Source organism: Ovis canadensis, chromosome 2, assembly GCF_042477335.2.
Source record: "Ovis canadensis isolate MfBH-ARS-UI-01 breed Bighorn chromosome 2, ARS-UI_OviCan_v2, whole genome shotgun sequence".
Classification (NCBI taxonomy): domain Eukaryota; kingdom Metazoa; phylum Chordata; class Mammalia; order Artiodactyla; family Bovidae; genus Ovis; species Ovis canadensis.
The window spans coordinates 31,337,757-31,364,858 of NC_091246.1; the positions used below are offsets into that span (position 1 = coordinate 31,337,757).

The following is a 27,102-nucleotide window of genomic DNA, read 5'->3' on the forward strand; positions in this document are numbered from 1 at the left end:
TATCATATCTTGCCTTTACTATGTTGAGGTAGGTTCCTTCTATGCCCATTTTTTTTTAAAGAATTTTAATCATAAATGGGTGTCGAATTTTGTCAAAGGCCTTTTCTGCGTCTATTGAGATTATCATATGGTTTTTATCTTTCAATTTGTTAATATGATGTATCACATTGTTTGATTTGTGTATATTGAAGAATCCTTGCATCACTGGAATAAACCCAGCTTGATCATGTTGTATGAGCTTTTTGATGTGTTACTGAATTCTGTTTGCTAAAATTTTGTTGAGGATTTTTGCATCTATGTTCATCAGTGCTGTTGGCCTGTAGTTTTCTTTTTTGTGTTGTCTTTGTCTGGTTCAGGTATCAGGGTGATGGTAGCCTTGTAGAATGAGTTTGGAAGTGTTCCTCCCTCTGCAATTTTTTGAAAAAGTTTTAGAAGGATAGGCATTAGCTTTTCTCTGAGTGTTTGATAGAATTCTCCTGTAAAGCCATCTGGTTCTGGACTTTTGTTTTTTGGGAGATTTTTTATCACAAGTTCAATTTCAGTGCTTGTAACTGGGTTGTTCATAATTTCTGTTTCTTCCTGGTTCAGTCTTGGAAGATTGAACTTTTCTAAGAATCTGTCCATTTCCTCCAGGTTATCCGTTTTATTGCCATATAGTTGTTCATGATAGTCTCTTATAATCCTTTGTATTTCTGCATTGTCTTTTGTAAGCTCTCCTTTTTCATTTCTAATTTTGTTGATTTAATTCTTCTCTCTTTTTTTCTTGATGAGTCTGGCCAAAGGTTTGCCAATTTTATCTTCTCAAAGAACCAGCTTTTAGTGTTATTAATCTTTACTATTTATTTCATTTCTTTCTACTAATTTTGGGGGGGTTTTTGTTCTTCTTTTTTCATTTGTTTTTGGTGTAAATTTACATTGTGTTTGACGTTTTTCTTCTTTCTTGAGGTAGGATTGTATTGCTATAAACTTTCCTCTTAGAACTGCTTTTGCTGCATCCCATAGGTTTTGAGTTGTGTTTTCATTGTCATTTATTTCTAGAAATTTTTTTATTTCCCTTTTGATTTCTTCAGTAACCTATTGGTTATTTGGAAACGCATTGTTTAATCTCCATGTGTGCATGTTTTTTAGTTTTTTTTCCTTGTAATTGATATCTAGTCTCACAGCGTTGTGATCAGAGAAGATGCTTGATACAATTTCAATTTTCTTAAATTTACTAAGGTTTGATTTGTGACCCAAGATGTGGTCTATCCTGGAGAATGTTCCGTGTGCACTTGAGAAGGTGTATTCTGCATTTGGAAGGAATGTCAGGAAGATATCAGTGAGATCCATCTCATCTAATGTATCATTTAAGACTTGTATTTCCTTATTAATTTTGTTTTCATGATCTGTCCATTAGTGTGAGTGGGGCGTTAAAGTATACTATTATTGTGTTACTGTCAATTTCTCCTTTTATGGCGTGTTACCGTCAATTTCTCCTTTAGTGTTTGTTTTATGTATTGAGGTGTTTCTATGTTGGGTGCATAGATATTTATAATTGTCGTGTCTTCCTCTTGGATTGATCCTTTGATCATTATGTAGTGTCCTTCCTTATCTCTTGTAATATTCTTTATTTTAAAGTCTATTTTGTCTGATATGAGGATTGCTACTCCAGCTTTCTTTTGCTTTCCATTTGCATGGAGTGTATTTTTCCATCATCTCACTTTCAGTCTATATGTGTTTTTAGGTCTAAAGTGAGTTTCCTGTAGACAGCATATCCATATATGGGTCTTGTTTTTGTATCCATTCAGCCAGTCTGTGTCTTTTGGTTGGAGCATTTAATCTGTTTACCTTTAAAGTAATTATTTATATATATGTTTCTATTGCCATTTTCTTAATTGTTTGGGTTTGATTTTGTATATCTTTTTCTTTTCTTGTATTTCTTGACTGTATAAGTCCCTTTAACATTTATTGTAAAGGTGGTTTGGTGGTACTGAAGTCTATTAACTGTTGCTTGTCTGGAAAGCTTTTTATTTCTCCATCAATTTTGAATAAGATCCTTGCCAGATACAGTAGTCATGTTTGTAGATTTTTTCCCTTTCCGTCAGTACTTTAAATATATCCTGCCATTCCCTTCTGGCCTGCAGAGTTTCTGCCAAAAGATCAGCTGTTAAATGTATGGGGTTTCCCTTGTATGTTACTTGTTGCTTCTCCCTTGCTGCTTTTAATATTCTTTCTTTGTGTTTAGTCTTTGTTAGTTTGATTAGTATGTGTCTTGGTGTGTTTCTCCTTGGGTTTATCCTGTATGGGACTGTCTGTGCCTCTTGAACTTGATTGACTATTTCCTTTTCCATGTTAGGGAAATTTTCAACTATAATCTCTTCAAAAATTTTCTCATTCCCTTTCTTTTTCTGTTCTTCTTCTGGGACCCCTATAATTCAAATATTTGTGCATTTGATATTGTCTCAGAGGTCTCTGAGACTGACTTCAATTCTTTTCATTCTTTTTACTTTATTCTGCTCTTCAGAAACTATTTCTACCATTTTACCTTCCAGCTCACTGATTCTTTCTTTTGCTTCAGATATTCTGCTCTTGATTCCTTCCAGAGTATTTTTAATTTCAGTATTGTGTTGTTTATCCCTGTTTGTTTATTCTTTTATTCTTCTAGGTCTTTATTAATTGATTCTTGCATATTCTCCATTCTGTTTTCAAGGTTTTTGATCATCTTTACTATCATTATTCTGAATTCTTTTTCAGGTAGTTTGCCTATTTCCCCTTCATTTATTTGGACTTCTGTGTTTCTAGTTTGTTCCTTCATTTGTGTAGTATTTCTCTGCCTTTTCATTATTCTTTTTAACTTATTGTGTTTGAGATCTCCTTTTCCCAGGCTTCAAGGTTGAATTCTTTCTTCATTTTGGTTTCTGCCCTCCTAATGTTGGTCCCTTGTTTTGTGTAAGCTTCATATAGGGTGAGATTTGTACTGAATTTTTTTGTTTGTTTTTCACCTGGTGGGCAAGGCTGAGTGAGTTGCTAATCCTGTCTGCTGATGATTGGGTTTGTATTTTTGTTTTGTTTGTTGTTTAGATGAGGCATCCTGCACAGGCTGCTACTTACTGGTGGTTGGGTGATGCTGGGTCTTGTATTCAAGTGGTTTCCTTTGTGTGAGTTCTCACTATATGATAAACCCTAGGATTAGTTCTCTGGTAGTCTTAGGGTCTTGAACTCAGTGCTCCACTCAAAAGGCTGAGTTTAATCTCTGGTCAGGAACAAAGATTCCATAAGTGGTTTGTTGTGGCATAAAGTGAGATTAAAACAAATACTCAAAAATGAGAAACCAAAGATGAACACCACATAAATGGCCGTTACAAAATCAAGCAAATAATAATTAAAATAGTGGAATATACACATATACATATATACCCATAAGTAAAATAAAAACAGTCCAACAACAAAAAAAGTACAATAGATTGACCCGGCAAACAAAGGAAACCAAAAATTATATCTACCAGTAAAGAACAAAACTAACTAAAGCACAAACTAGAAAACAAAACTAAAGCAAGATGCCAAGTGGGGAAGAAAGCAATGAAACTAAAATTAACAAATGTTGAGAGGAAAGAAAGAAAAGAAAGCAAGAATAGATATGCAAAGTTAAATAGAGATAGATAAATAAGGTTTATATACATTAAATATTATCTGTAAAGGGAAAAGTAAATGAAGGAATCAATGTAGAAAAATAATAATAGGTTTTAAAAAATTGAAAATTAAAATTTAAAAAAAGGAAGAAGAAAGAAAAATAAACTCCAAAACACTGCAGAAGTCCAACATAGAGGCAGAAGTTTATAACAACAGTGAAAAGTATGAATGAGAAAAAAACTCAAAAGCTTAATTAGATTTCATAGTGCCAATAAAATTGACAACTACAATAGAGGGAGGGGAAAAAAAAAAAAGAAAAAATCCAAAAGAATGTACAGAACAAGTCAAAACATAAGAATAATAAATGTTTTTCTTGAGTCACTGCTGTCAGAGTCCTTTTCCTCGCTGGGAGTCACAGTCGCCCTTACCTTTATAGGGTGCCCTCTGACACTGTGCTGGTCTCTGGACCTGCTGTGGGGGCAGCTCAGATGCTACTCTGGCCCTACTCCTGTGTGTTCTCGCCTCCAGTGTCCACAGCTATTAGATCTAGTGCATTTTCTTTTGTGGGAGCTCTCAAGGTCCTTTTATATATTCCATAGACACAGAGTCTGCCTAGTTGATTGTGTGGGTTTAATCTGTAGCTTATACAGCTGGTGGGAAGGTTTTGGATTTTCTTCCTTAGCCACCCTGTGCCTTGATTTCAGTTGTGGTTTTATTTCCATCTTTGCACGTGGGTCATCCACTGGGGTTTGCTCCTGAGGCTGCCCTGGAGGACTTGGGTCTGCCCCAGTGAGGGCCAGGTGTGGAGATGGTGCAGCTGCTTGGGTCTCAGGAGTTCTAGCAGCACCAGATATTCAGGGGAGTTGGCGGTTAGGGGAGCAGGAAATAGAGTGCTCTAGAAGGGTATGGCAACCAGTATTGGCCAATACACTCCAGTATTCTTGCCTGGAGAACCCCACCTGACAGAGAAGCCTGGAAGGCCACAGTCCGCAGTGTTGCAAAGAGTTGGACATGACCGAAGTGACCCTGCATGCATAGATGCAATACTTTTTTTTGCCTGAGGCAGCTCTGCTCCAGTGAGGGTTGAGCATGAATGTGGCACAGCTGCTTGGGTTGCAGGGACCCTGGGGGCACCAAGTGTGCAGAGGCACGAGCTGCCTCTGCCAAAAGGAATTATGGCCCTATCAGAGTCTCTTCTTGAGCCTCTTGTAGCTGGCGATCAGAAGGCCTCTTTGGCTAGTCTTTCTCCATAGCTCCACCCGTTCAGGCACTTAGAGGGATCCCTTGCCTGGAGTCTTTCTCTGTTGTTCAGGGCATCAGGCACATAAAGAGGGCCCCCCCCCCCCCCCGGCTGGGGTCCTACTCTGTAGATTGGTGCAGTGGGCTCTTAAAGGGGCACCCTGGGTGGAGTCCTACTCTGTAGTTCAGTACAGTCAGGTGTCAGGTGTTTGATGGGCCAGCCTCTCTATTGTTCAGTTGCTGATGCTGGAGTGTGGGAAGAGAGAGGCTATGGTGATGGCCCCACCCCCTGTGTGTGACTCAGCAGTATTGTCTTGCTTCCATGGCTGCCAGGCTTTCCTCCACAGGCATTTCCCACCATGATCTCCTCCCTCACATGTCCTCTATCTGTCTCTCTGCAGTCAACAGCAGCCCTCGCTCTGGGATTGCTCCACAATCCCTAAACTCCAGCTCCCAGCTGCTGCACCTTCTAGGGGACCTGCGTCCCTGTCCTGGCTATGTCTGGGGCTGCAGCAAGGACTGTCTGATTCTCGTTCCATTTAGGCTGCCACCGATCAGCTGTTTCACTCTCAGCCTTAAATGTTTCTCCTCTGACTCAGACAGTTGCCCCAGTGTGGGGATCAGACCCCTGCTTCAGTTCCCCCACCTGCCAAGGGCAGGTGCAGTCCTACTAACACTCCTGTTTCCCCCCGCTAGTTCCTTCATTCTGCCGAGTTTTGTGTGGTTCTATATATTCTTTTCTGCCGGTCAGGTATTCATGTCCTCTCTCAGCTGATGTTCTACGTGCACTTCTGTGTCTGAAGGTGTATTCCTGATGTATCTGTGGAGAGAGATGTACTCCATGTCCACCTATTCCTCCGCCATCTTTTTCTCCTCCTCTAACATGGATTTCTTGTAGACAAGCTATAATTAGTCTTATTTTGATATAGTCTGTCAATGTCAATCTTTATTTGGTGCATTTAGACCATTGACGTTCAAAGTCCTTATTGTTATAGTTGGACTAGTATCTATTATACTTGTTACTGCTTTATATTTGTTGTCCTTGTGATTTTTTCCTCTTTTGTCTTTCACCCTTTTTCTGCCTTTGGTGGCTCTAATTGAGCATTTTATCTCATTTTATCTCCTTTCTTAGCATAGTTGTTACAGTTCTTTTCTTACCTGCTTTAGTGATTTCCCTAGAGTTTACAATATACGTCAACAGTTAATTCAAATCCACTTTCATCAATTCACTTTTTGAACTTTACAGTGCAGAACACAAGCTCACTAAGTACCTTATAACAAAGTAATCCTAATTCCTCCTTCTTGTCCCTTAGATCATTGCTATCATTCATATCACATGTATGTGAATAAACATCAGCATATACATACACACATGAACATATGTAATTGAATACAGTGTTCATATTATTATTATTGAACAAAGTGTCATCTGTTACATCAATTAGGAACAGGAAAAATAAAAGCTTTTATTTTGGTTTCAGTTATTCCTTCTTCAATTCTCTTCATGTAGTTCTGAGTTTCTTACCTTTATCATTTTCTTCCTCTCTAAAGATCTTCTTTTAACATTTCTTACCAAGAAGCTCTATTGGCAACAGTTCAGTTCAGTTGCTCAGTCGTGTCCGACTCTTTGCGACCCCATGAATCACGGCACGCCAGGCCTCCCTGTCCATCACCAACTCCCGGAGTTCACTCAGACTCACGTCCATCGAGTCAGTGATGCCATCCAGCCATCTCATCCTCTGTCGTTCCCTTCTCCTCCTGCCCCCAATCCCTCCCAGCATCAAAGTCTTTTCCAATGAGCCAACTCTTCGAATGAGGTGGCCAAAGTACCAGAGTTTCAGCTTCAGCATCATTCCCTCCAAAGAAATCCCAGGGTTGATCTCCATTACAATGGACTGGTTGGATCTCATTGCAGTCCAAGGGACTCTCAAGAGTCTTCTCCAACACCACAGTTCAAAAGCATCAATTCTTCAGCGCTCAGCTTTCTTCACAGTCCAACTCTCACATCCATACATGACCACAGGAAAAACCATAGCCTTGACTAGACGGACCTTAGTCGGCAAAGTAATGTCTCTGCTTTTGAATATGCTGTCTAGGTTGGTCATAACTTTTCTTCCAAGGAATAAGCGTCTTTTAATTTCATGGCTGCAGTCACCATCTGCAGTGATTTGGGAGCCCCCAAAAATAAAGTCTGACACTGTTTCCACTGTTACCCCATCTATTTCCCATGAAGTGATGGGACTGGATGCCATGATCTTCATTTTCTGAATGTTGAGCTTTAAGCCAACTTTTTGACTCTCCACTTTCACTTTCATCAAGAGGCTTTTTAGTTTCTCCTCAGTTTCTGCCATAAAGGTGGTGTCATCTGCATATCTGAGGTTATTGATATTTCTCCTGGCAATCTTGATTCCAGCTTGTGCTTCTTCCAGCCCAGCGTTTCTCATGATGTACTCTGCATAGAAGTTAAATAAGCAGAGTGACAATATACGGCCTTGATGTACTCCTTTTCCTATTTGGAACCAGTCTGTTGTTCCATGTCCAGTTCTAACTGGTGCTTCCTGACCTGCATAGAGGTTTCTCAAGAGGCAGGTCAGGTGTTCTGGTATTCCCATCTCTCTCAGAATTTTCCACAGTTTATTGTGATCCACACAGTTAAAGGCTTTGGCATAGTCAATAAAGCAGAAATAGATGTTTTTCTGGAACTCTGTTGCTTTTTCCATGATCCAGCAAATGTTGGCAAATTGATCTCTGGTTCCTCTGCCTTTTCTAAAACCAGCTTGAACATCAGGGAATTCACGGTTCACGTATTGCTGAAGCCTGGCTTGGAGAATTTTGAGCATTACTTTACTAGCGTGTGAGAGGAGTGCAATTGTGTGGTGGTTTGAGCATTCTTTGGCATTGTCTTTCTTTGGAATTGGAATGAAAACTGACCTTTTCCAGTCCTGTGGCCACTGCTGAGTTTTCCAAATTTGCTGGCATATTGAGTGCAGCAGTTTCACAGCATCATCTTTCAGGATTTGAAAGAGCTCAACTGGAATTCCATCACCTCCACTAGCTTTGTTCGTAGTGATGCTTTCTAAGGCCCACTTGACTGCGCATTCCAGGATGTCTAGCTTGTCTTAATTTTCATTGTCTAAAAAAGCATTTATTTCTTTTCCACTTCTGAAGGATAATTTCAGAGTATAGAATTCTAGATGGTCGATTTTTTATCTTAACATTTGAATATTTTATTTTATTCTCTTCTTGCTTACATGTTTTCTGAGAATTTGGATATAATCTTATCTTTGTTCCTCTATAGGTAAGATATTTTCTCCCCTCTGGCTTCTTTCAGAATTTTTCTTTAATTTTTTTAGGGGGTAGTTTGACAATGATATGCCTGTATGTGGGGTTTTGGTAGTAATCCTGCATGTGTTCTTTGAGCTTCCTGGAAGTGTGATTTGGTTTCTGACGTTAATTTGGGAAAATTCTCATTATTGTTTCAAATGTCCCTTCTGTTCCTTTCTCTCTTTCTTCTTCTGTTAGACCCATTACACATACGTTATACCATTTGTAGCTGTGCTATATCCCTTGGAAACTTTTTTTTCGGTTTTGTCATCCTTTCTTTTCAGTTTTCAAGGTATCCATTCATATATCCTCTAGATCAGAGATTGTTTTCTCACCAAATCTACTAATAAGCTTATCAAAGGCACTCTTCATTTCTGTACAGTGTTTTTTATCTCTCTTTTTGGTTCTTTCTTAGGATTTCCAGCTCTCTGCTTACATTACCCATCTGTCCTTGCTTGTTTGTCTACTTTACCCATTAGAACAGTGGTCCCCAGCCTTTTTGGCACCAGGGACAGGTTTCATGGAAGACAGTTTTTCTATGGACTTGGGCATGGGGTGGTGGTTTGGGTATGGTTCAAGCCCATTACATTTATTGTGCACTTTATTTCTATTATTATTATATCATCTCTACCTCAGATCATCAGGCATTAGATCTTGGGGGTTAGGAACCCAAGCATTAGACCCTTAGCATATTAATTATTATTGTTTTTCATTTTCAGCTGGATAATTCCAACGTCTCTGCCATGTCTGGTTCTGATTCTGTCTCTTCAATTTTTTTTTCTCTTTTCTGTATGTTTAGTAATTTTTTTCTTAATAGCTGGACAAGATGTGTACTAAGTAAAAGGAACTGCTGTAAATGAGCTATTTGTAATGTAGCAGTGAGAGGTGAAGGGAGGGAAAGTGTTCTGTAGTCTTATGATTAGATCTCAGTCTTCTAGTGAGCCTGTGCTTCTGTGACCTTTATACGTTTTTCTCAGTTTTTTCTTCCTCTTAGGTGAGATAAGGTGCTTTGAGCTGTCTAAAAGTGATTATTTCCTTTCTCCCTAATCAGTTAGGCTCTTATATCCCAGCAGGTTCAGTTTTAGTTCAGTTCAGTCGCTCAGTCATGTCCGACTCTTCACGACCTCATGGACTGCAGCATGCCAGGCCTCCCTGTCTATCACCAACTGCCAGAGTCTACCCAAACTCATGTCCATTGAGTCAGTGATGCCATCCGACCATGTCATCCTCTGTCATCCCCTTCTCCCCGCCTTCAATCTTTCCTAGCATCAGGGTCTTTTCCATTGAGTCGGTTCTTTGCATCAGGTGGCCAAAGTATTGGAATTTCAGTTTCAGCATCAGTCCTTCCATTGAATATTCAGGACTGATTTCCTTTAGGATGGACTGGTTGGATCTCCTTGCAGTTCAAGGAACTCTCAAGAATCTTTTCTAATACCACAGTTCAAAAGCAGCTATTCTTCAGTGCTCAGCTTTCTTTATAGTCCAACTCTCACATCCATACATGACTACTGGAAAAACCATAGCTTTGACTAGATGGACCTTTGTTGACAAAGTAATGTCTCTGCTTTTTAATATGCTATCTAGGTTGGTCGTAACTTTTCCAAGGAGCCCAATACCTTTTAATTTCATGGCTGCAGTCACCATCTGCAGTGATTTTAAAGCCCAAGAAAATAGTCTGTCACTGTTTCCACTGTTTACCCATCTATTTCCCATGAAGGGATGGGACCAGATGCCATGATCTTAGTTTTCTGAATGTTGAGTTTTAAGCCAACTCTTTCACTTCCATCAAGAGGCTCTTTAGTTCTTCACTTTCTGCCATAAGGGTGGTGTCATCTGAATATCTGAGGTTATTGATATTTCTCCCAGCAGATTAGACTCTGGTTAACTAGTTTCCCATGAGGTCAGGCCTTGTTAAGAAAACAGAGAGCTTTGTTGAATTTAAAAATGATTCCCTTTCCCCTCTTCCTGCCTAAAGCAGCGGTGGCTTCTTCACTGATATTTACCATGTGAACCTGGTGGGAACTCCTAGAGGTAAACCTCACAGTATCGTGGGGATCCTTTATGCCTGAGGCCCCCTGGAGTTTTTAAATATCATAGTTGTTCACACTGACCCTCCAGCCATTCACTAATTCCATTTCAGGTTTTCCTGCCCAGCACTGCTGCCTGTGGTTGTTTCTGCTTGTGGTTCTCTGCTCCACTCAGCCATGATTCCCTGTATTCATTTATCTGTTATCTCCAATCTTGGGGACCAAGGTTTACCCTGTGTCCTCCCTTCTCTTAAGGATGCAAGAAGAGATTTTGATTTTCCAGTCTGTTCTGCTTTTTACTTTTGTTAAGACAAAGTGATGACTTCCAAGCTCCTTAAATGCAGAATGGGAAACCGAAAGTCTCTATATGGTGCATTTTTAAAAATCGTTAGCTACAATGCTATTATTATATCTTAAAATTGACACTGATTCCTGATCATCACCACATGTTTAGGCACAAAACAAATTCTCCAGTTTGGTTTTTTGGAATTAAGAGTCCATAGTCCATACATTGCATTTGCTTGATAGGTTCACAAATCTCTTTCAATCTGTAGGTTCTTTTTGTTTTGCAAATTATTTGTTGAAGTAATTTTGTTGGTCTTCCCCACTCTCAGGTTACAGCACATTCTACCATCTTGAATGTGATAAAGGGTGCAGTCACCCCCTCAACCCTCCACTGACTTAAGATGCTCCCTTGATCAAATGCAGTCTTCTCTTAATCAGTCATCTCTCAGTACACACATGGGATTAACTTCAGGACTCCACGAGATGCTCAAGTCTCTTATATAAGTGGCAGAGCACAGTTGGTAGTAGAGTTAGCCCTTCTTATCCATGGATTGAATTGTACTTAATTTCTGTATGCATGTAAGCCTGTTTTATTATTTTATCTTCTGTTTATTGGGCCTATAGTATATTCATGCTTCAGTACCATTTTGTTTTAATAACAGAATCTTTCGATTATGCTTAATACAAAGTAGGGCTATTTCCCACTCATTTCTCTTGTTTTTCTGGGAATTCTTCTTTCGTTAACTCATTTATGTACTTATTTATTTGTTAGGCTGTAGTAAGTGCATCTTTTTCCCATTTTCAAATTGATTTATTACATTTGGAAAATGAATAACCTCAAAGCTGCTATCATTCTTTCAGAGGAAGTAATTACCAATAGACTATTTATTGTTTTTCATGTATAATTCTTTAAAAAGTTATAGTCTATATTTTAATTTCATTTTTTAAAATTATTTATTTATTCGGCTGAGCTGGGTCTTTGATTCTGTGCAGGCTTTTTGTCTAGTTGTGGTGCGTAGGGACTACCCTCTAGTTGTGGTTCTCAGGTTTCTCATCTCGATGGCTTCTCTTGCTGCTGAGCACAGGCTCTAGAGTACATGGGATTCAGGATTTGCAGCTCCTGGACTCTAGAGCACAGGCTCAATAGTTGTGGCATGGGCTTAGTTGCTCCGCACCACGTGAGAGCCTCCCAGATCAGGGATTGAACCCTGTCTCCTGCATTGGAAGGTGGATTCTTTACCACTGAGCCACTGGGGAAGCCCTTAATTTCATTCATTTTTTTTTTAATGAAATGTTATAACCTAGGAATTTGTTAAGGTAAGATTTAGAAAGAAAAAGAGAAAGTTAAATCGTTTGATGCTTTAAAAAAGGGTCAGAACATAATTTTCATGGTTAAAAGCAGGGAGTCTTTTTTCTATCTACTCTAAGCTTATTTCAAAATTTATCCAAGAGTCTGAACCTTCTGAGGAGTCTGATCATTTATCTTTGTTATTTATCTGTCAGGTGTTGGATGATAATTGACCCGGAAGTCTGTATAATGCAGTAAGTGTTCTCCACATGCAGGTGCCCATCACATCGTTCGCCTGAGCGTACACTGTAGGTTCCAGTGGCTCACCCCACCAAATGGCATTCTTCACCCTCCAAAGCAATTTTTGAAAGTATTTACTTTTAAGCAAAATGCTCTTTGCCTTTCACCTTGGTAGCTATATTTCTGATTTGTTTAGTAATGCATTTTATTGTCACATATGGTCTTAACAATCTGTATTTCCAGTGTTACTTTTTCAACTAGAGCTAAATTAAAGGGAACAAGAAGGAGAATGCTCCTTGGCATCCTCTGCAAAACTGTGTGAAGCTGCTCCAGAACTTACTGGCGGGGAGGTGACCTGCTTCGAGACCAGCCACCCTTCCTCCACCCACAGTGCTCAGATGGAAAGCTGAGGGCAGCAGCTCCATGAGTAGGCCTGGACTCCTTGCTGTTTATTTTGCTTGTGATAGCATGTTCTCCCTCAGCAACTAATAAAATTTATTTAGTTTGGAAAATTATGTCTGCTAATCCATAGGGGACAGACCATCCAGAAATGCTGGGTGGTCTTCAACTTGTCCAGTTCCTATGGCCTCAGCTCAGCAAGTTCCCCAAACAGTGGCGTCAGGCCTGGAGCCTTTCCATGGACACTTTCCCATAGACGCAGCGTCCCAGCCACATGTTGACACAGGGAGGCTGATTCAAATTACCACCCTGCACTCATACCCCCTTTCCTTCAGCCCCTTGAAGAGTTCCCCACATGGGCTGCATAGTCATTTAGAAACCACGTACTTTCTTTGACCAAGGTGCCCTGCCCTGTTTTTAGCCTTCCAACTATTTGCTTACCACAATCACCAGTGGAATTTCATCTGGTTTACAATTGGCTGGGTGTCTTTGGCCTTGGCCTCCAAATACAGTCGTGTATTTCCAGAAATGGACAGCCCGTCTTCTTTTAAACAGCAGATGATTGCTCCTCTCTGTCGTTTAGATAACCTAGAGGAAATTTATAATTTCTTGGCCTAAAAGCCAAGCCTGACTTCTTAAATCTATCCCTGGGGTTGCCATAATAGCCACCTGCAGGGTGCACATTGCATAAAACCTTTCTGGGAGGGCTACTGCAATCCTGTCATAAATCTGTGGAGTACAAGTAATTCTGTATGACATGTCCTTTAAGATAAGCCTAAATCCATTGCTTCAATAATGTTGAGAAGTTTGATGACTAGGTGGAAAATTTTTTCTACATACCAGAATGAATGAGCCAGTGAACAAATGAAAGAGTGAGTGTGTGACTGGCCAGACAACTAACCTCATGGGGTAGCTGTGCGTGTTAAAGAGGGCAACCATACAGTTATAAATTGTAGTCTGGAACACTTGTGAGAGTTAAAAGAGGTGTCATAATTATGGTAGGATGACCTGTCCCAGGCACACTGAAACATATTTAAATGACTCCGGTGCCTATAGGGGACTTCCTAGGTGGCTCAGACAGTAAAGAATCCACCTACAATCCGAAAGACTGGTGTTCAGTCCCTGGATCGGGAAGATCTGAAGAAGGGAATGGCTACCCACTCTAGTATTCTAGTCTGGAGAATTCCATGGACAAAGGAGCCTGGCGGTCTATAGTCCATGGGGTTGCAAAGAGTTGGACACAACTGAGTGGCTAACACTTTCACTTTCAGTGCCTATAGAATGTTTAGCGTGATGCCTGGTACTTAAAACACTCAGTGACTGTTAGCTTGTTGCTGTTATTATTGTTGTTGTTAACTCTAAATAATAATTATTTTATTTCTTATAATGTTTTATTAGGTTTTTTCAAGCTTATATCTTTTCCTGCTAATCAAATTATCACTGAACTAAGGCCAGATGTAATTAAATTTCCAATGCTGAAAAAGCTAATACAGCCTCCAATGGTGCTTAATAAGAAAAAAATAAATTACAAGAAAAGGCCATCTTCAGCCAAGTTTCTAGTTTTGTGGATTTTTCTTTTTTTTCAGCTCAGATAAGAAAAACCAGGCTTTAAGAATTGCCAGAATTCTCTGGCAGCCCAGTGGTTAGGACTTGGCACTTTCCTTGTTGGGGCCTGGGTTCAATCCTGGTCAAGGAACTAAGACCCTGCACGATGCACAAAAGAAAAATCAGGCGTTAAATATTGTCAGTATAGGTGAATGTCTAAACAAAGCAAAGCTAGTGTAATACCAAGGACAAAAAGTTAGCAAAGCAGTAGTAGTAACTAGTACTCCCATTTCTCTCTCTCCTCATATCCTCTTCTTTAAATTTTTTACCTTACTAAGATATGATCACAAAATTATTTATTGAAAAAGTTTACTTTTCAAGTAAAAACCTGCTGATACTGATTTGTAATAGACATGCCAGTGTGTTTGGATTTGGATATTTCCTTTGATTGGTGTTGCTGCCCTTTGCTTTGAGAAGTGACTTCTCTGCACGTAGAAGTGATAATGATGGCACAGCTTCTTCAAATTTGATGTATTTCTCCGATCAGGTTGTCATGGAAATACATCTTTGAAATGTAATAGAGAATATTCTTTCCAGTTCCTTGGGATTAAGTAGTTCTCCAGAAGAGTTGGTCTTAATTTTTGTGGGCTCCTCCGGCAGCCCACGCAGCCCTTGATCTCTTTCTGGTTTGGAAAGGGGGAGCCTGCCTGCATTTGTCTCAAGTGGGGAGGCTCCCTCCCCTCCTCTGCCTCTCAGATAGCATTAGAACATGTACTTCACCTCTCAAGGGCCTTATTGGCAAAGAATTGAGTTCCACATTCTGGTTTTTGTATTGAAGCTATACAAAAACATTTAGGACTTCCCTGGTAGGTAAGAATCTGCCTGCCAATGCAGGGGACATGGGCTCAATCCCTGGTCAGAAAGAAGATTCCACATGCCACGGGGCAACTAAGCCTGCCCACCACAACTACTGGAGCCTGCCCACTCCAGGGCCTCTGCTCTGCAACAAGAGAAGCCACCACAGTGAGAAGCCTGTGCGCCACAGTGAAGAGTAGCCCCCACTCGCTGCAACTAGAGGAAAGCCCATGCACAGCAGCGAAGACCCAGGGCAGCCAAAAATTAATTGGTTAATTAATAATAAAACCATTTGGAGCCAAAATTATTTAATAAGTGGCTAGACCAGTTTCTTTACCTATTTCCTCCTTTGTGGAGAGGATGGGACACACAACTACCTCACTAAATTGAATATTTGGGGAAACAAAGTTCAGTTTTTAAATGTCCAAGAGGCAATTGTCAGAAGAATCTTAATATATTGCATGAGATGTTGGACAGGGCAGAGTGTTCTTGTCCAGGCCTCTCCTGCCCAGTGTCAGAAATTGTTATTTAGAGGCAGATATTCTATATGGAAGTGCAGACTGGGAACCTACTCCTTGGTATGTTGCAGGAGAAAATTATAATGTGTTCCATGTACGTCCCTATCATTTTCCTAAACCATAGCTATAATGCCTAAAACTTCCTGTGATTATTAGGTAGGAATTTTGGAGAGCCAAGTTTTTAATCATAACCTGTTTTTCTTGAATTTGTCATTTGATCAGTATCCAAGTTAGATAGCTAAAACAAGTACAGAAAGTAGGAAAAGGACAGTCTTAGTTTCTGTAACTAACACATGGTGAGTAGAATGAAATTTTTCGATCTCCCTAAAAGTATTTTTTTCTTTTTTTCTTTTATTGGCTTTTTAAAATTTCCACAGAAATACATACGTTTTATCAGGTCAGGTCAAACAATGTAGAAGTATACGCAGAAAATGTCAATTACCCCCCTCCTTACCACCCTCCAGTCCTTCTCGTAAGCATACCTTATACTCTTATAAACATTAGAAATCTACATGAAACGATTTTCTCTTCTTTTTAAATTAGCTTTTAAAGAAAAAAATTAAAAAGGAGAAACAGCATCACATCATACACATGACCCTGGAACCAGGTTTTTTAACCAACAAATCTTGTGTATCCCTCAAAGGGTATAGATCTAACTCATTATAAAGTAGAAACATATATCCTGATATGAACGGATCTTAATCTGTTTAGCTCTTTGCCAGTGTGTGTGTGTGTGTGTGTGTGTGTGTGTGTGTGTGTGTGTGTGTGTTCAATCGTTCAGTCATGTCCAACTCTTTGTGACCCCGTGGACTGGCCAGGCTTCTCTATCCATGGAATTTTCCAGGCAAGAATACAGCCGTTTCCTACTGCATGGGACCTTGCTGACCCAGGGAGCAAACCTGTGTCTCTTGTGTCTCCTGCATTGGCAGGTGGATTCTTTACCGCTGCACCACCTGGTAAGCCCTATTTTCCAGTGGATGCATTCAAATTGTTTCTAATTTTCTGTTTATAATATTGCTACGTAAATACTTTCTAGCTAGTGCTTTTATTTCTGCCAGGAAGATTCATAAAAGTATGGTTATGACAGCCAGGAATATGTGTATTTTGCAGTTTATTAGGCAGTATCCACATGACTTGACCGAAAGGATGAACCTATTCCCTGTCCTACATCTAAGAACACCAGTCACTTATACCTACCTTTACACTGGATGTTGTCATTCATCTAAACATTAGCTGATGTGAACACAAAAACTAATACCTCCTTAATATGTTAGTTTACCTTTCTTTACTATTAATAAGATTGAAAATCAACATATTTGGGGGGCATTTGCATTTCTTCTTTTATAATTTGCCTTTTTTCCTGGTTTCATTGAGATATAATTTATATATAACATAACTTTTAATTTCAGAACCAACCTGGTACAAATTTAGAACATTGTATGTAATACCAATGTGTTGGTCCAACCAAATTCTGTTATGCCGTATTTTAAGATCATATCACTTTGGTGATTTCTTCATCCAAGATCAGTTATTAAGAGTTAACTCTTTGATGTTTTAGAGAAAAAATAGATTTTTGTTGTTGTTGTTAATAGGTGATCATGTACTCCAGTATTCAGTTCAGTTCAGTCGCTCAGTTGTGTCTGACTCTTTGCAACCCCATGAACCACAGCACGCCAGGCCTCCCTGTCCATCACCAACTCCCAGAGTCCATCCAAACCCATGTCCATCTAGTCAGTGATGCCATCCAACCATCTCATCCTCTGTTGTCCCCTTCTCCTCCTGCCATCAATCTTTCCCAGCATCAGGGTCTTTTCAGATGAGTCAGCTCTTTGCATCAGGTGGCCAAAGTATTGGAGTTTCAGCTTCAACATCAGTCCTTCCAATGAACACCCAGTACTAATCTCCTTTAGGATGGACTGGTTTGATCTCCTTGCAGTCCCAGGGACTCTCAAGAGTCTTCTCCAACACCACAGTTCAAAAGCATCAGTTATTCAGCGCTCAGCATTCTTTATAGTCCAACTCTCACATCCATACATGACCACTGAAAAAACCATAGCCTTGACTAGATGGACCTTTGTTGCAAAGTAATGTCTCTGCTTTTTAATATGCTGTCTAGGTTTATTTTAGGGGGCTTCAGAATCACTGCAGATGGTGATTGTACCATGAAATTAAAAGACGCTTGCTCCTTGGAAGAAATGTTATGACCAACCTGCTGCTGCTGCTAAGTCGCTTCAGTCATGTCCGACTCTGTGATACCCCACAGACAGCAACCCACCAGGCTCCTCTGTCCACAAGATTGTCTAGGCAAGAATACTGGAGTGGGTTGCCATTTACTTCTCTGATGACCAACCTAGACAGCATAAAAAGCAGAGACATTACTTTGCCAACAAATGTCCATCTAGTAAAAGATATGGTTTTTCCAGTAGTCATGTGTGGATGTGAGAGTTGGACTATAAAGAAAGCTGAGAGCCGAAGAATTGATGCTTTTGAACTGTGGTGTCAGAGAAGACTCTTAAGAGTCCTTGGATTGTAAGGAGATCCAACCAGTCCATCCTAAAGGAAATCAGTCCTGCATATTTATTGGAAGGACGGATGCTGAAGCTGAAACTCCAATACTTTGGCCACCTGATGTGAAGAACTAACTCATTGGAAAAGACCCTGATGCTGGGAAAGATTGAAGGCGGGAGGGGAAGGGGACTACAGTGGATGAGATGGTTGGATGGCATCACCAACTTGATGGACATGAATTTGAATAAGCTCCAGGAGTTGGTGATAGACAGGGAAGCCTGGCGTGCTGCAGTCCATGGGGTCACAAAGAGTCAGACATGACTGAGCAACTGAACTGAACTAGGTTGGTCATAACTTTTCTTCCAAGGAGCAAGCATCTTTTAATTTCATGGCTGCAGTCACCATCTGCAGTGACTTTGGGGCCCCCCAAAATTAAATATCTCACTGTTTCCATTGTTTCCCCATCTATTTGCCATGAAGTGATGGGACCAGATGCCATGATCTTAGTTTTCTGAATGTTGAGTATTAAGCCAACTTTTTCACTCTCTTTCATTTTCATCAAGAGGCTCTTTAGTTCTTTGCTTTCTGCCATAAGGGTGGTGTCATCTGCATATCTGAGGTTATTGATATTTCTCCCATCATTCTGGATTCCAGCTTGTGCTTCCTCCAGCCCAGCATTTCACGTGGTGTTCTCTGCATATAAGTTAAATAAGCAGGGTGACAATATATAACCTTGATGGACTCCTTTCCCTATTTGGAACCAGTCTGTTGTTCTGTGTCTAGTTCTAACTGTTGCTTCTTGACCTGCACACAGATTTCTCAAGAGGAAGGTCAGGTGTTCTGATATTCCTATCTCTTGAAGAATTTTCCACAGTTTTTTGTGATCCGCACAGTCAAAGGCTTTGGCATAGTCAATAAAGTAGAAGTAGATGGTAAATTTTTTCTGGAACTCTCTTGCTTTTTCTATGATCCAATGAATGTTGGCAATTTTATCTCTGGTTCTTCTGCCTTTTCTAAATCCAGCTTGAACATCTGGAAGTTCACGGTTCACATATTGTTGAAGCCTGGCTTGGAGAATTTTGAGCATTACTTCGCTAGCATGTGATGGGATGAGTGCAATTGTGCAGTAGTTTGAGCATTCTTTGGCATTGCCTTTCTTTGGGATTGGAATGAAAATTGACCTTTTCCAGTCCGGTGGCCACTGCTGAGTTTTCCAAATTTGCTGGCATATTGAGTGCAGCACTTTCACAGCATCATCTTTTAGAATTTGAAATAGCTCAACTGGAATTCCATCACCTCCACTAGCTTTGTTCATAGGGGTGTTTCCTAAGGCCCACTTGACTTCACATTCCAGGATGTCTGGCTCTAGGTGAGTGATCACATCGTGGTTAGTAGAATATTACTCAGCTATAAAAAAAGAACAAATTTGAGTCAGTTCTAGTGAGGTGGATGAACCTAGAGTCTTTATACCAAATGAAATAAGTCAGAAAGAGAAAAACAAATGTCATATATTAACACATAGATATGGAATCTGGAAAATGGTACTAATGAACTTATTTGCCGGGAAGGAATAGAGGCACAAGTATAGAGAATGGACTTGTGGACCCAGTGGGGGTGAGAGAAAGTGGGACAAATGGAGAAAGTAGCATCAACATATGTACACTATCATGTGTAGAATGGATAGCTGGTGAGAAGTTGCTTTTTAACACAGGGAGCCCAGTCTGGTGCTCTGTGATGACCTAGATGGGTGGGATGGGAATTGGAGGGGGGGGCTCAAGCAGGAGGGGATAAGTGTGTAGTTGTGGCTGATATGTGTTGTGGTGCAGCAGAAGCCAAACAACATTGTAAAAATTTAAAAATAAAAAAAGATGATTCAAATACTGAACATGGATCCATAAATTTAATCATTTACAGCAGTTTGTAGAGTGTGCTCTGAATCAAGAGTAATAAAAAAAATTGTTAACATATACATTTTTCAAACTGTATCTGAGAATAGAACAAAAATTACATACTTGGTACTTGGTATAGAACTTACACAACTCTCATGTAAATTTGTAACTAAGCAGTATTTTTTAGTTCAGATATTCACTGGAACTACCATTCAGCTGCCTTTTATATTTGTTCATATCCATCTACTGTTCATCATTCTCAACATTTCCTGCCTCTCTGCCCTCGGCACTGCCCAGCCATTGCGACCTCATGGTATTAATAGAAATCACATTTGTGCATGTTCCCGCTCAGAGGGCTTAGCAGTGGGGCTATCTCTGATGAACTCTCACTGAAGTGAGACACTTTTCTAATGATGTACATACTTATTTCAGTAGATTCTTTTAAAAAGACAAGGTGTGATTAGAGCAGGTCAAGGGATGTCCCTGTTACTTGGGAAGGGAGGAGGAATTCTTCCTTCTGTACCTCAGAACCTCCTGCCTCCCAGGGGCTTTCTGGCTGTAAGACAGAGGCTATCCACACCCTCCCCCTACTCCCAAGGGGTGTTCTTCTTTCTCAAGAAAGCTGAACAGAAATCCCTTCCCAGGAGTCTGTTAATGTGGCTAAAATTGGCTGATAGCCTGGACTTTGGAAAAACTTCCTTAGACACTGAAGGAAGTGAAAACAGGCTCTAGGCATCTAACTCACCCAGGAAAACTGTCTGCTCTCACCAGCCCCGTGTCAGGCTCCAAACTGAAGCAACACCCTCCACTCTCCTGCCTGCAGAGTAGAGAGGCTTAGGTATAACCTGAGGCACAGAACCAGCTCCAGCATCAGACCTCCTGGGTTTAATCAGGGCTGTGAGACCTTGGTCCCTCTCCAGCCTCAAAAGATAAGGGTAATAATGGTACCTGTTTTGTAGGATTGTTATGGGAATGAAAACACAAGTAAAATGCTTAGCATTGTTCGAGGTGACAAAACAGTGTTAGTGGCTCAGTCATGTCCGACTCTCTGTGACCCCTGCCAAGCTTCTCTGTCCATGGAATTCTCCAGGCAAGGATACTGGAGTGGCTCGTCATTCCCTTCTCCAGGTTCACTCTGCCTTAATAAATGGCAGCTACTGGTCTTACAGATGACTCAGAGGGTAAAGACTCCACCTGCAATACAGGAGACACAGGAGATGCAGGTTCAATCCCTGGGTCGAGCAGATCCCTTGGAGGTGGAAATGGCAACCCTCTCCAGTATTCTTGCCTGGGAAACCCCATGGACAGAGGAGCCTGGCAGGCTGCAGTCCGTGAAGTCGCAGAGAGTCAGACCCAACTGAACACGTGGCGGATACACACGTGCTGGTCCTTCAGCCTCTCCCACGCTGCATCTGGCCCATCAGTATTCAGCCTGAAACACCACCTGTCAGGAGCTCACCAGGCCACCAGCCCTGTGTGGCTTCCTATTGTCAGTCACTCCCAGCATAGTCGTCCCTCTGAAGACCAGTCTACAGTGCTGACTGTACTTCCACTCCTGTCTTCATTGACTTGCCAGCTTCCATCACCCCATCCAACCCTCAACCTGCTGAAACTCGTGAGGCACAGGCCTGGGCCCTCTTTTCACCCCACTCAGACTTCTGTCCTTTGGAGTTCCCCTTCATTTCCACACTGCTCCATGCCAACTGACAGCTCCCGAATATAGATCTTCAGCCCAGACCTCTCCCCAGAACACTTCCAACTTGGATATTCAAGGGCCTGTTTCATATCTCTGTTGGACTGTGCCTCAGACATTTTAAACTCACATACCCCAAACTGAGCTCTTAGTAAACCCTTCACCAGTTTTTTCTTCCATTCTTTCCATTGAGTAAATGGTACGTCTGTCCATCTTGTAGCTCAAGAAACTTGGGACAGTTTTGATTCCCACCTCATGTTCACCCCCTCATCAAATTCATCACCAGCGTCTCTTGATATTACTGCTAAAATACATTTCACTCCTTCCCTGGTGCCACCCAGGTCAAGCTCCCTCTGGAATTTTGTACCCACTCAGCACTCAGGTCTCCATGCAGTGGTCAGAGTGATCTTTGAAATAGTAAATTGGGTCCTGGCACGCCTCTGTTTAAAACCTTCTGGGCCAGAATAAAATACCAGACGCTGGCCTTGCCCTTGGTCCTGCACAGCCTCATCACCAGCCGCCTCACCTTTGCTGTCTTCATCTGACACGGCTGCAGCGCCCCCTGCGGAGGCCTCCTCCCACCGCCCTCCATGTTGCCTGCCCCACCACGCTGTGCGTGCTGCACGCTGTCTCTTCAGTTGTGTCCAGCTCTGTGAGAGCCAATGGATGGTAGCCCACCAGGCTCCTCTGTCCCTGGGATTCTCCAGGCAAGAATACTGGAGTGGGTTGTCATGCCCTCCCCCAGGGGATCTTCCCAACCCAGGGATCGAACCCATGTCTCCCACAGCTCCTGCAATGCAGGCGGATTCTTAATCGCTGAGCCACCAGGGAATCCCTCCCACCAGGCTGATCTCCAGCTAAACTCAACTGGAGCGGTTGTCTGTGACCACCTGGTCTCACCTGGGCCCCTCCTGATACCCTGTCCTTCCTTGGCCTGTCCTTTTCCTTCACTGTCTGATGTATATGTATGGGTCAGAGTGAGGGGGAGTCGGAAAGAAGGTCAGATGAGGGCCGAGCCTCCCTCCCTTTCTCCTGCCCTACTGCCTGCTCTGGTGGACAGACCCTGAAACTCCTCTAGTCTTGCCTCAGTGTTGATCTTGGACAAGGTCTACAAGAGTTATGCCAAGGGAGAAGAGAAAAAGAAACTACTAGCAATTTCTACCCTGTGTCTTTGCCTATTCACTTCTTGCCCCTATCCCTAATTCCTGGGCTTCATGCCAGCCCTGCAGAGAAATGGCCCAGAAGTGATGGTGAAGGGAAAGACACTGGAGGGGTTGTTGGGTAATGGGAAACATTTGTGCCCTCGCTTTTGTTTGTCTTATTAAAAGCAGTAAACATCTTTAGCAGAACCTGGAAGGTGCTGCAGGTGAAAGGGCAGGAGGCCTTGGAAAAGCAGGGCCAAGAGAAGAAGAACAAGTCTCACCAGGCCCAAGTAGGCCGAGTGTTAACAGGGAGGAGCGGCCCCCCCCACCCCCGACTGTGGCTCAGAGTAGACAGATGCCCCCTCGTGTTCCCTCCCAGGAAAAGCAGAGCCCCTGATTCACTGACCTGACATAGGAGGAAGCTCCAGATACATTTTCCTATAGAAATGTAACTACACTTAGTGGTAAGTCTGTAGAGTATCATGTTGGGGATCAACTATGGATCAGCCAGGCCATAATCACCTTTTATGATATTATTACTAAAGAAAGATTTCAAGAGATTTATACAGTGGTTAAATATTTACTATGTGCCAAGAACTGTGCTCATCATTGTACGTGTGTTATTATTGCATTTGATCCTCCTTACAACACTAGGAGGGAGGTAGGCCCATTTTACAGGTGAGTAAACTGAGGTTTAGAGGCTAAGTAACTTTTCTAAGGTCATACAGTGAGTAGGTGGTGGCTCTAGGACTCAAACCCAAGTTTGATTTCACATGTTAAACCACTGTGGTGAAATGTCAAACATAGCTATTTCTTAAATTAGGAACTATGTTTGCCTGAATATCTCAAAGCCCTTTTCCATCAACATTTTTTTTTATCGTTCTCTTTATATCATCACTATATATTTGTTTGTCCTTTTTGAAAACGTTTTTTTTTCCTTTGGTCAAAGTAAGTTACTTGGTAAATATTCATTTGATATTATAAATATTAAGTGCTATTGTGGCCATGATGAAGAAAAAAAAGATTTGTATTTGTTATTGCATTTTGATATCTTAATCTTTTTTTCAGAGACTCATTTATATTTAAAGTTTTGTTTATTTCTTACTGAAAGGAAGAAGATTTCTCTCCCCACGTCAGCTATACTCTGCCTCTGGCTTCGGCACCTTCCCAGCCTTGAAAATACAATGCTTCATCTTTTTGAAAAGCTCATCTCCAGTGAGAGAAATTCTCTGAGAAGGATCGAATGCTTTATGAAAGAGTCATTGCTGGTATGTGCTGGGTTTTGATGAGGAGAAAAATCCTTAAGGAAGATGCTGCATATTCTTTCTTTTAATCAGCAAAAGGAGAAAATGTGAACAAATGAGCAGTTGGCACCTTTTAAAATCATCATCTGTCTACATTTTATTTTTGAAATACCTAATGTCTGAGGCTTTTCTCCTTGTGCTAAAAATAGGGCAAGGGAATTCCCTAGCAGTGCAGTGGTTAGGACTTGGTGCTTTCACTGCCTCAGGCCTGGATTCGGCCCCTGGATAAGGAACTAAGGTAATGTAAGCTGAGTGGCACAGCCAGGAAAAAAAAAGTTTATCCCTATGACTTCCCTGGTGGCTCAGACGGTAAAGCATCTGCCTACATTGTGGGAGACCCGGGTTTGATCCCTGGGTCACGAAGATTCCCCTGGAGAAGGAAATAACACCCCACTCCAGTACTCTTGCCTGGAAAATCCCATGGACAGAGGAGCCTGGTAGGCTACAGTCCATGGGGTCGCAAAGAGTTGGACACGACTGAGTGACTTCACTTCATGCCTTATATTGCACATTCACAAGAATTGACATTTGGCCAACAAATTTCTCATTTCCGGCTTCCTTGGTGACTCAGATGGTAAAGCATCTGCCTGCAATGCAGGAGACCTGGGTTCAATCCCTGGGTTGGAAAGATCCCCTGGAGAAGGGAATGGCAACCCACTCTAGTAGTCCACCCTGGAGAATTCCATGGACAGAGGAGACTGGCAGGCTACAGTCCATGGGGTCGCAAAAGACTCTGACAGCACTGAGCACACACAGCACATACCCTGTGAACAATGTGCTGTTCATTCTCCAAGCAGGAGTGCTAGAGTGGGTTGCAGTGCCCCCTTCCAGGGGGTTTTCCCAACCCAGTGATTGAACCCAGATCTCTCGCATTGCATCCTTTACCAGCTGAGCCACCATGGACACCCCTATCAACAGGAGAAATCAATTAACAAAGAAAATCATTCAAAAAAATAAACTTCTAATCCTTCACTGGAGGAAAAATCAAATTCTTAAAAGATACAAAATGACACCCCCAGAAAAATGGTTAAAACAACAAAGTAACTACAAAGAATTCTGTCAGTTATTTTGGTGTCAGGCTGCCATCCTCGAACCCCCACCTCTATGCAGGGGCTGCCCAGTCTCCCCTCTACTCAGAACTTCTCAGGCCTGGGCACTGCGGTGCTCAGTGGGCCAAATGGGCCCCATTGCCTAATCCAGTGTCAGGGGCCCAGGCTAGCAGGGTGTCCTCAGAACCTGACCAATCTGGTGTTTTCCCTCTGTGGGAGGCATCTCTGGAATTTATGTGCATTTTTGTAAGAGTCGGAGTAGAGACCAAAGCACTCTGAATAAACAATTAAAGCTCTCCGGGAGGTTTCATGCTTCCGGGCCTCCATCTTACGGGAACCTCGTGGGCTCCAACAGGCTTTCTTACTCACTTCTGTCACTGAGCGGAGATATGGTGCAGAGATTTGTTTCCTCTTGTACAGATGGAGAAAGTTAGTTCAAGAGAGATAGTGAACAGCCAGATCTTAAGTTGGTGGCCAGGAAACTGGGCTGGAGAGTGTTCCCCTGCCCGCTGAGCTGAGGCTTGTGTTGGGGGCAGGGTGTGTCTGTCTCTGCATACGGCACACTGAGGTTGGCTGAGTTTACACAACCTCCACCTAGATAACTTCTGTTTGGTTAATCCAGTTAGAATTTAGGTTTTCTCTCTTTTTCAAATTGGAGGCTGTATGAGAGAATCATAATTGAATCTGCTGCCTTCTTCCTATATCCCAGCTCTCTTTTTGGGTCCTGATCAGTCCCTACCAGGTCAAGGGTGTGACCGTGGCCCTGCTTACCTTCTCCCTGTCTCCCAGGCTCCTCTTTGCCTTCCCATCTTGGGGCCTCCAAGTGGACCATGGATAGGGTCACAGTGACCAGCAGCCATGCTGCGTTCATCTGTAAGTTAGCTGGCCCAAATCAAACCCTACTTATTTAGACATTTACAATACTTGATAGAAAAAAAAAAAAGAAAATAGATATAACGATTGAAAGAGTCCAAAGAGAAAGAGAGATACTTTTAGGGAAATTCTGCTTGAACTCATCTTTCAAAACAGTTGCATTTTTTTAAAAAAGTTGCATATTAAGGTGAGAAATAAGAATGTACCGTATATAAAAATAACTATAATATTCAAAATAAACAAAGGCTTTTAGAAGTCCTGGCAGCCCATTCCAAACATTACCTTTATTGTCAGGTAAATCTATTTCTAACTGAAAGATACATATTATAGTTTCATTTTCTCTGGTCCTTTTTCAGTGGTAAAATATAGTAACTGAGCTATTTCCTTGCTTTCAAGGTCCTTATAAAATTTTCTTTAAGTCTTCTCTCTATGGAAAAATTCCAGTTTCATCGCCCTAAGCTGATTTGATTCTGCAACCTTGTGATTCTTCTCTAAGTCTTCTTTGTGCCCTTTTTACCTGTGGTCCTCAGGCCTGAGCCTGTCATTAAACCCAGGATGACAGAGAGAGAGAGAAAGCAGGCGTTCCTGTTAAACATTGCATTGTATAACCTTCAGTCTCCAGTTTACGGTTTAAAATCATTTCCCCCCAAACAGTTTTGAAGTCAGTTGATTTACAAAAGCATTTATCAGGATCATGTGTGTAGAGATTCAGAGCTTCCATTATGGTTAAAGGGGGATTTCAGAGGGTGCTATTGTGTTTAATTTATTGTGGCATTGGCAGGATGTAACCCCTCTGTTGCCTTATGGTTCAAGGAGGTAATTACAATACAGAGCTGCAAGTCCTTGATTGGCGTGGGCTGCTCTCCTCAGGATCCTGGGCCCGCAATGCCACACAACCAAGCAGGCTGGAATAAGCCTGTGACGTGACCGAGTGATTGGAAGGGTAACCTGAAGAACGTGCTTCCTGATTGCATCATCTGCTTCACTTATCAGAGCATGGTATCTCGCGGCCCTGACGGGACCCTGCGGAAGTATCAGAAAGATCTGGAAGACTCGGATAGGACAGGACTGCTGTGCTTTCCTCTAGAAGTAACTTGATGCCTATTACATTAGAGTTGGATTCTGAGAGTAATTAAAGTGTGATGGTCTAGTAACTTGTATTTTATATGGAGCACTGTTAATTATGTTTCCATCTCTTGGGACTATCCAGAATTAGCCCTAGAAGTTCTATAGTTACCAAGATGTTGCAAAAACAAAAGATAAACGTGTTGTACAGGTTGTACAAAGTGAAATGATCTCTCCAAATGTTCTGTGG

At 41.6% G+C, this 27,102-nt stretch overlaps 1 protein-coding gene across 3 annotated transcripts in view; it reads left to right on the top strand.

The window, feature by feature from the left end:
• FANCC (FA complementation group C) overlaps positions 1-27,102 on the top strand; it is a 323,090-nt gene that overhangs the window by 257,683 nt on the left and 38,305 nt on the right. For all 3 annotated transcript variants that reach the window (XM_069575745.1, XM_069575746.1, XM_069575747.1), the window contains one exon: positions 23,673-23,829. In XM_069575745.1, the coding sequence (XP_069431846.1) occupies positions 23,673-23,829 (157 nt within the window). The remainder of the gene's footprint in view (positions 1-23,672; positions 23,830-27,102) is intronic.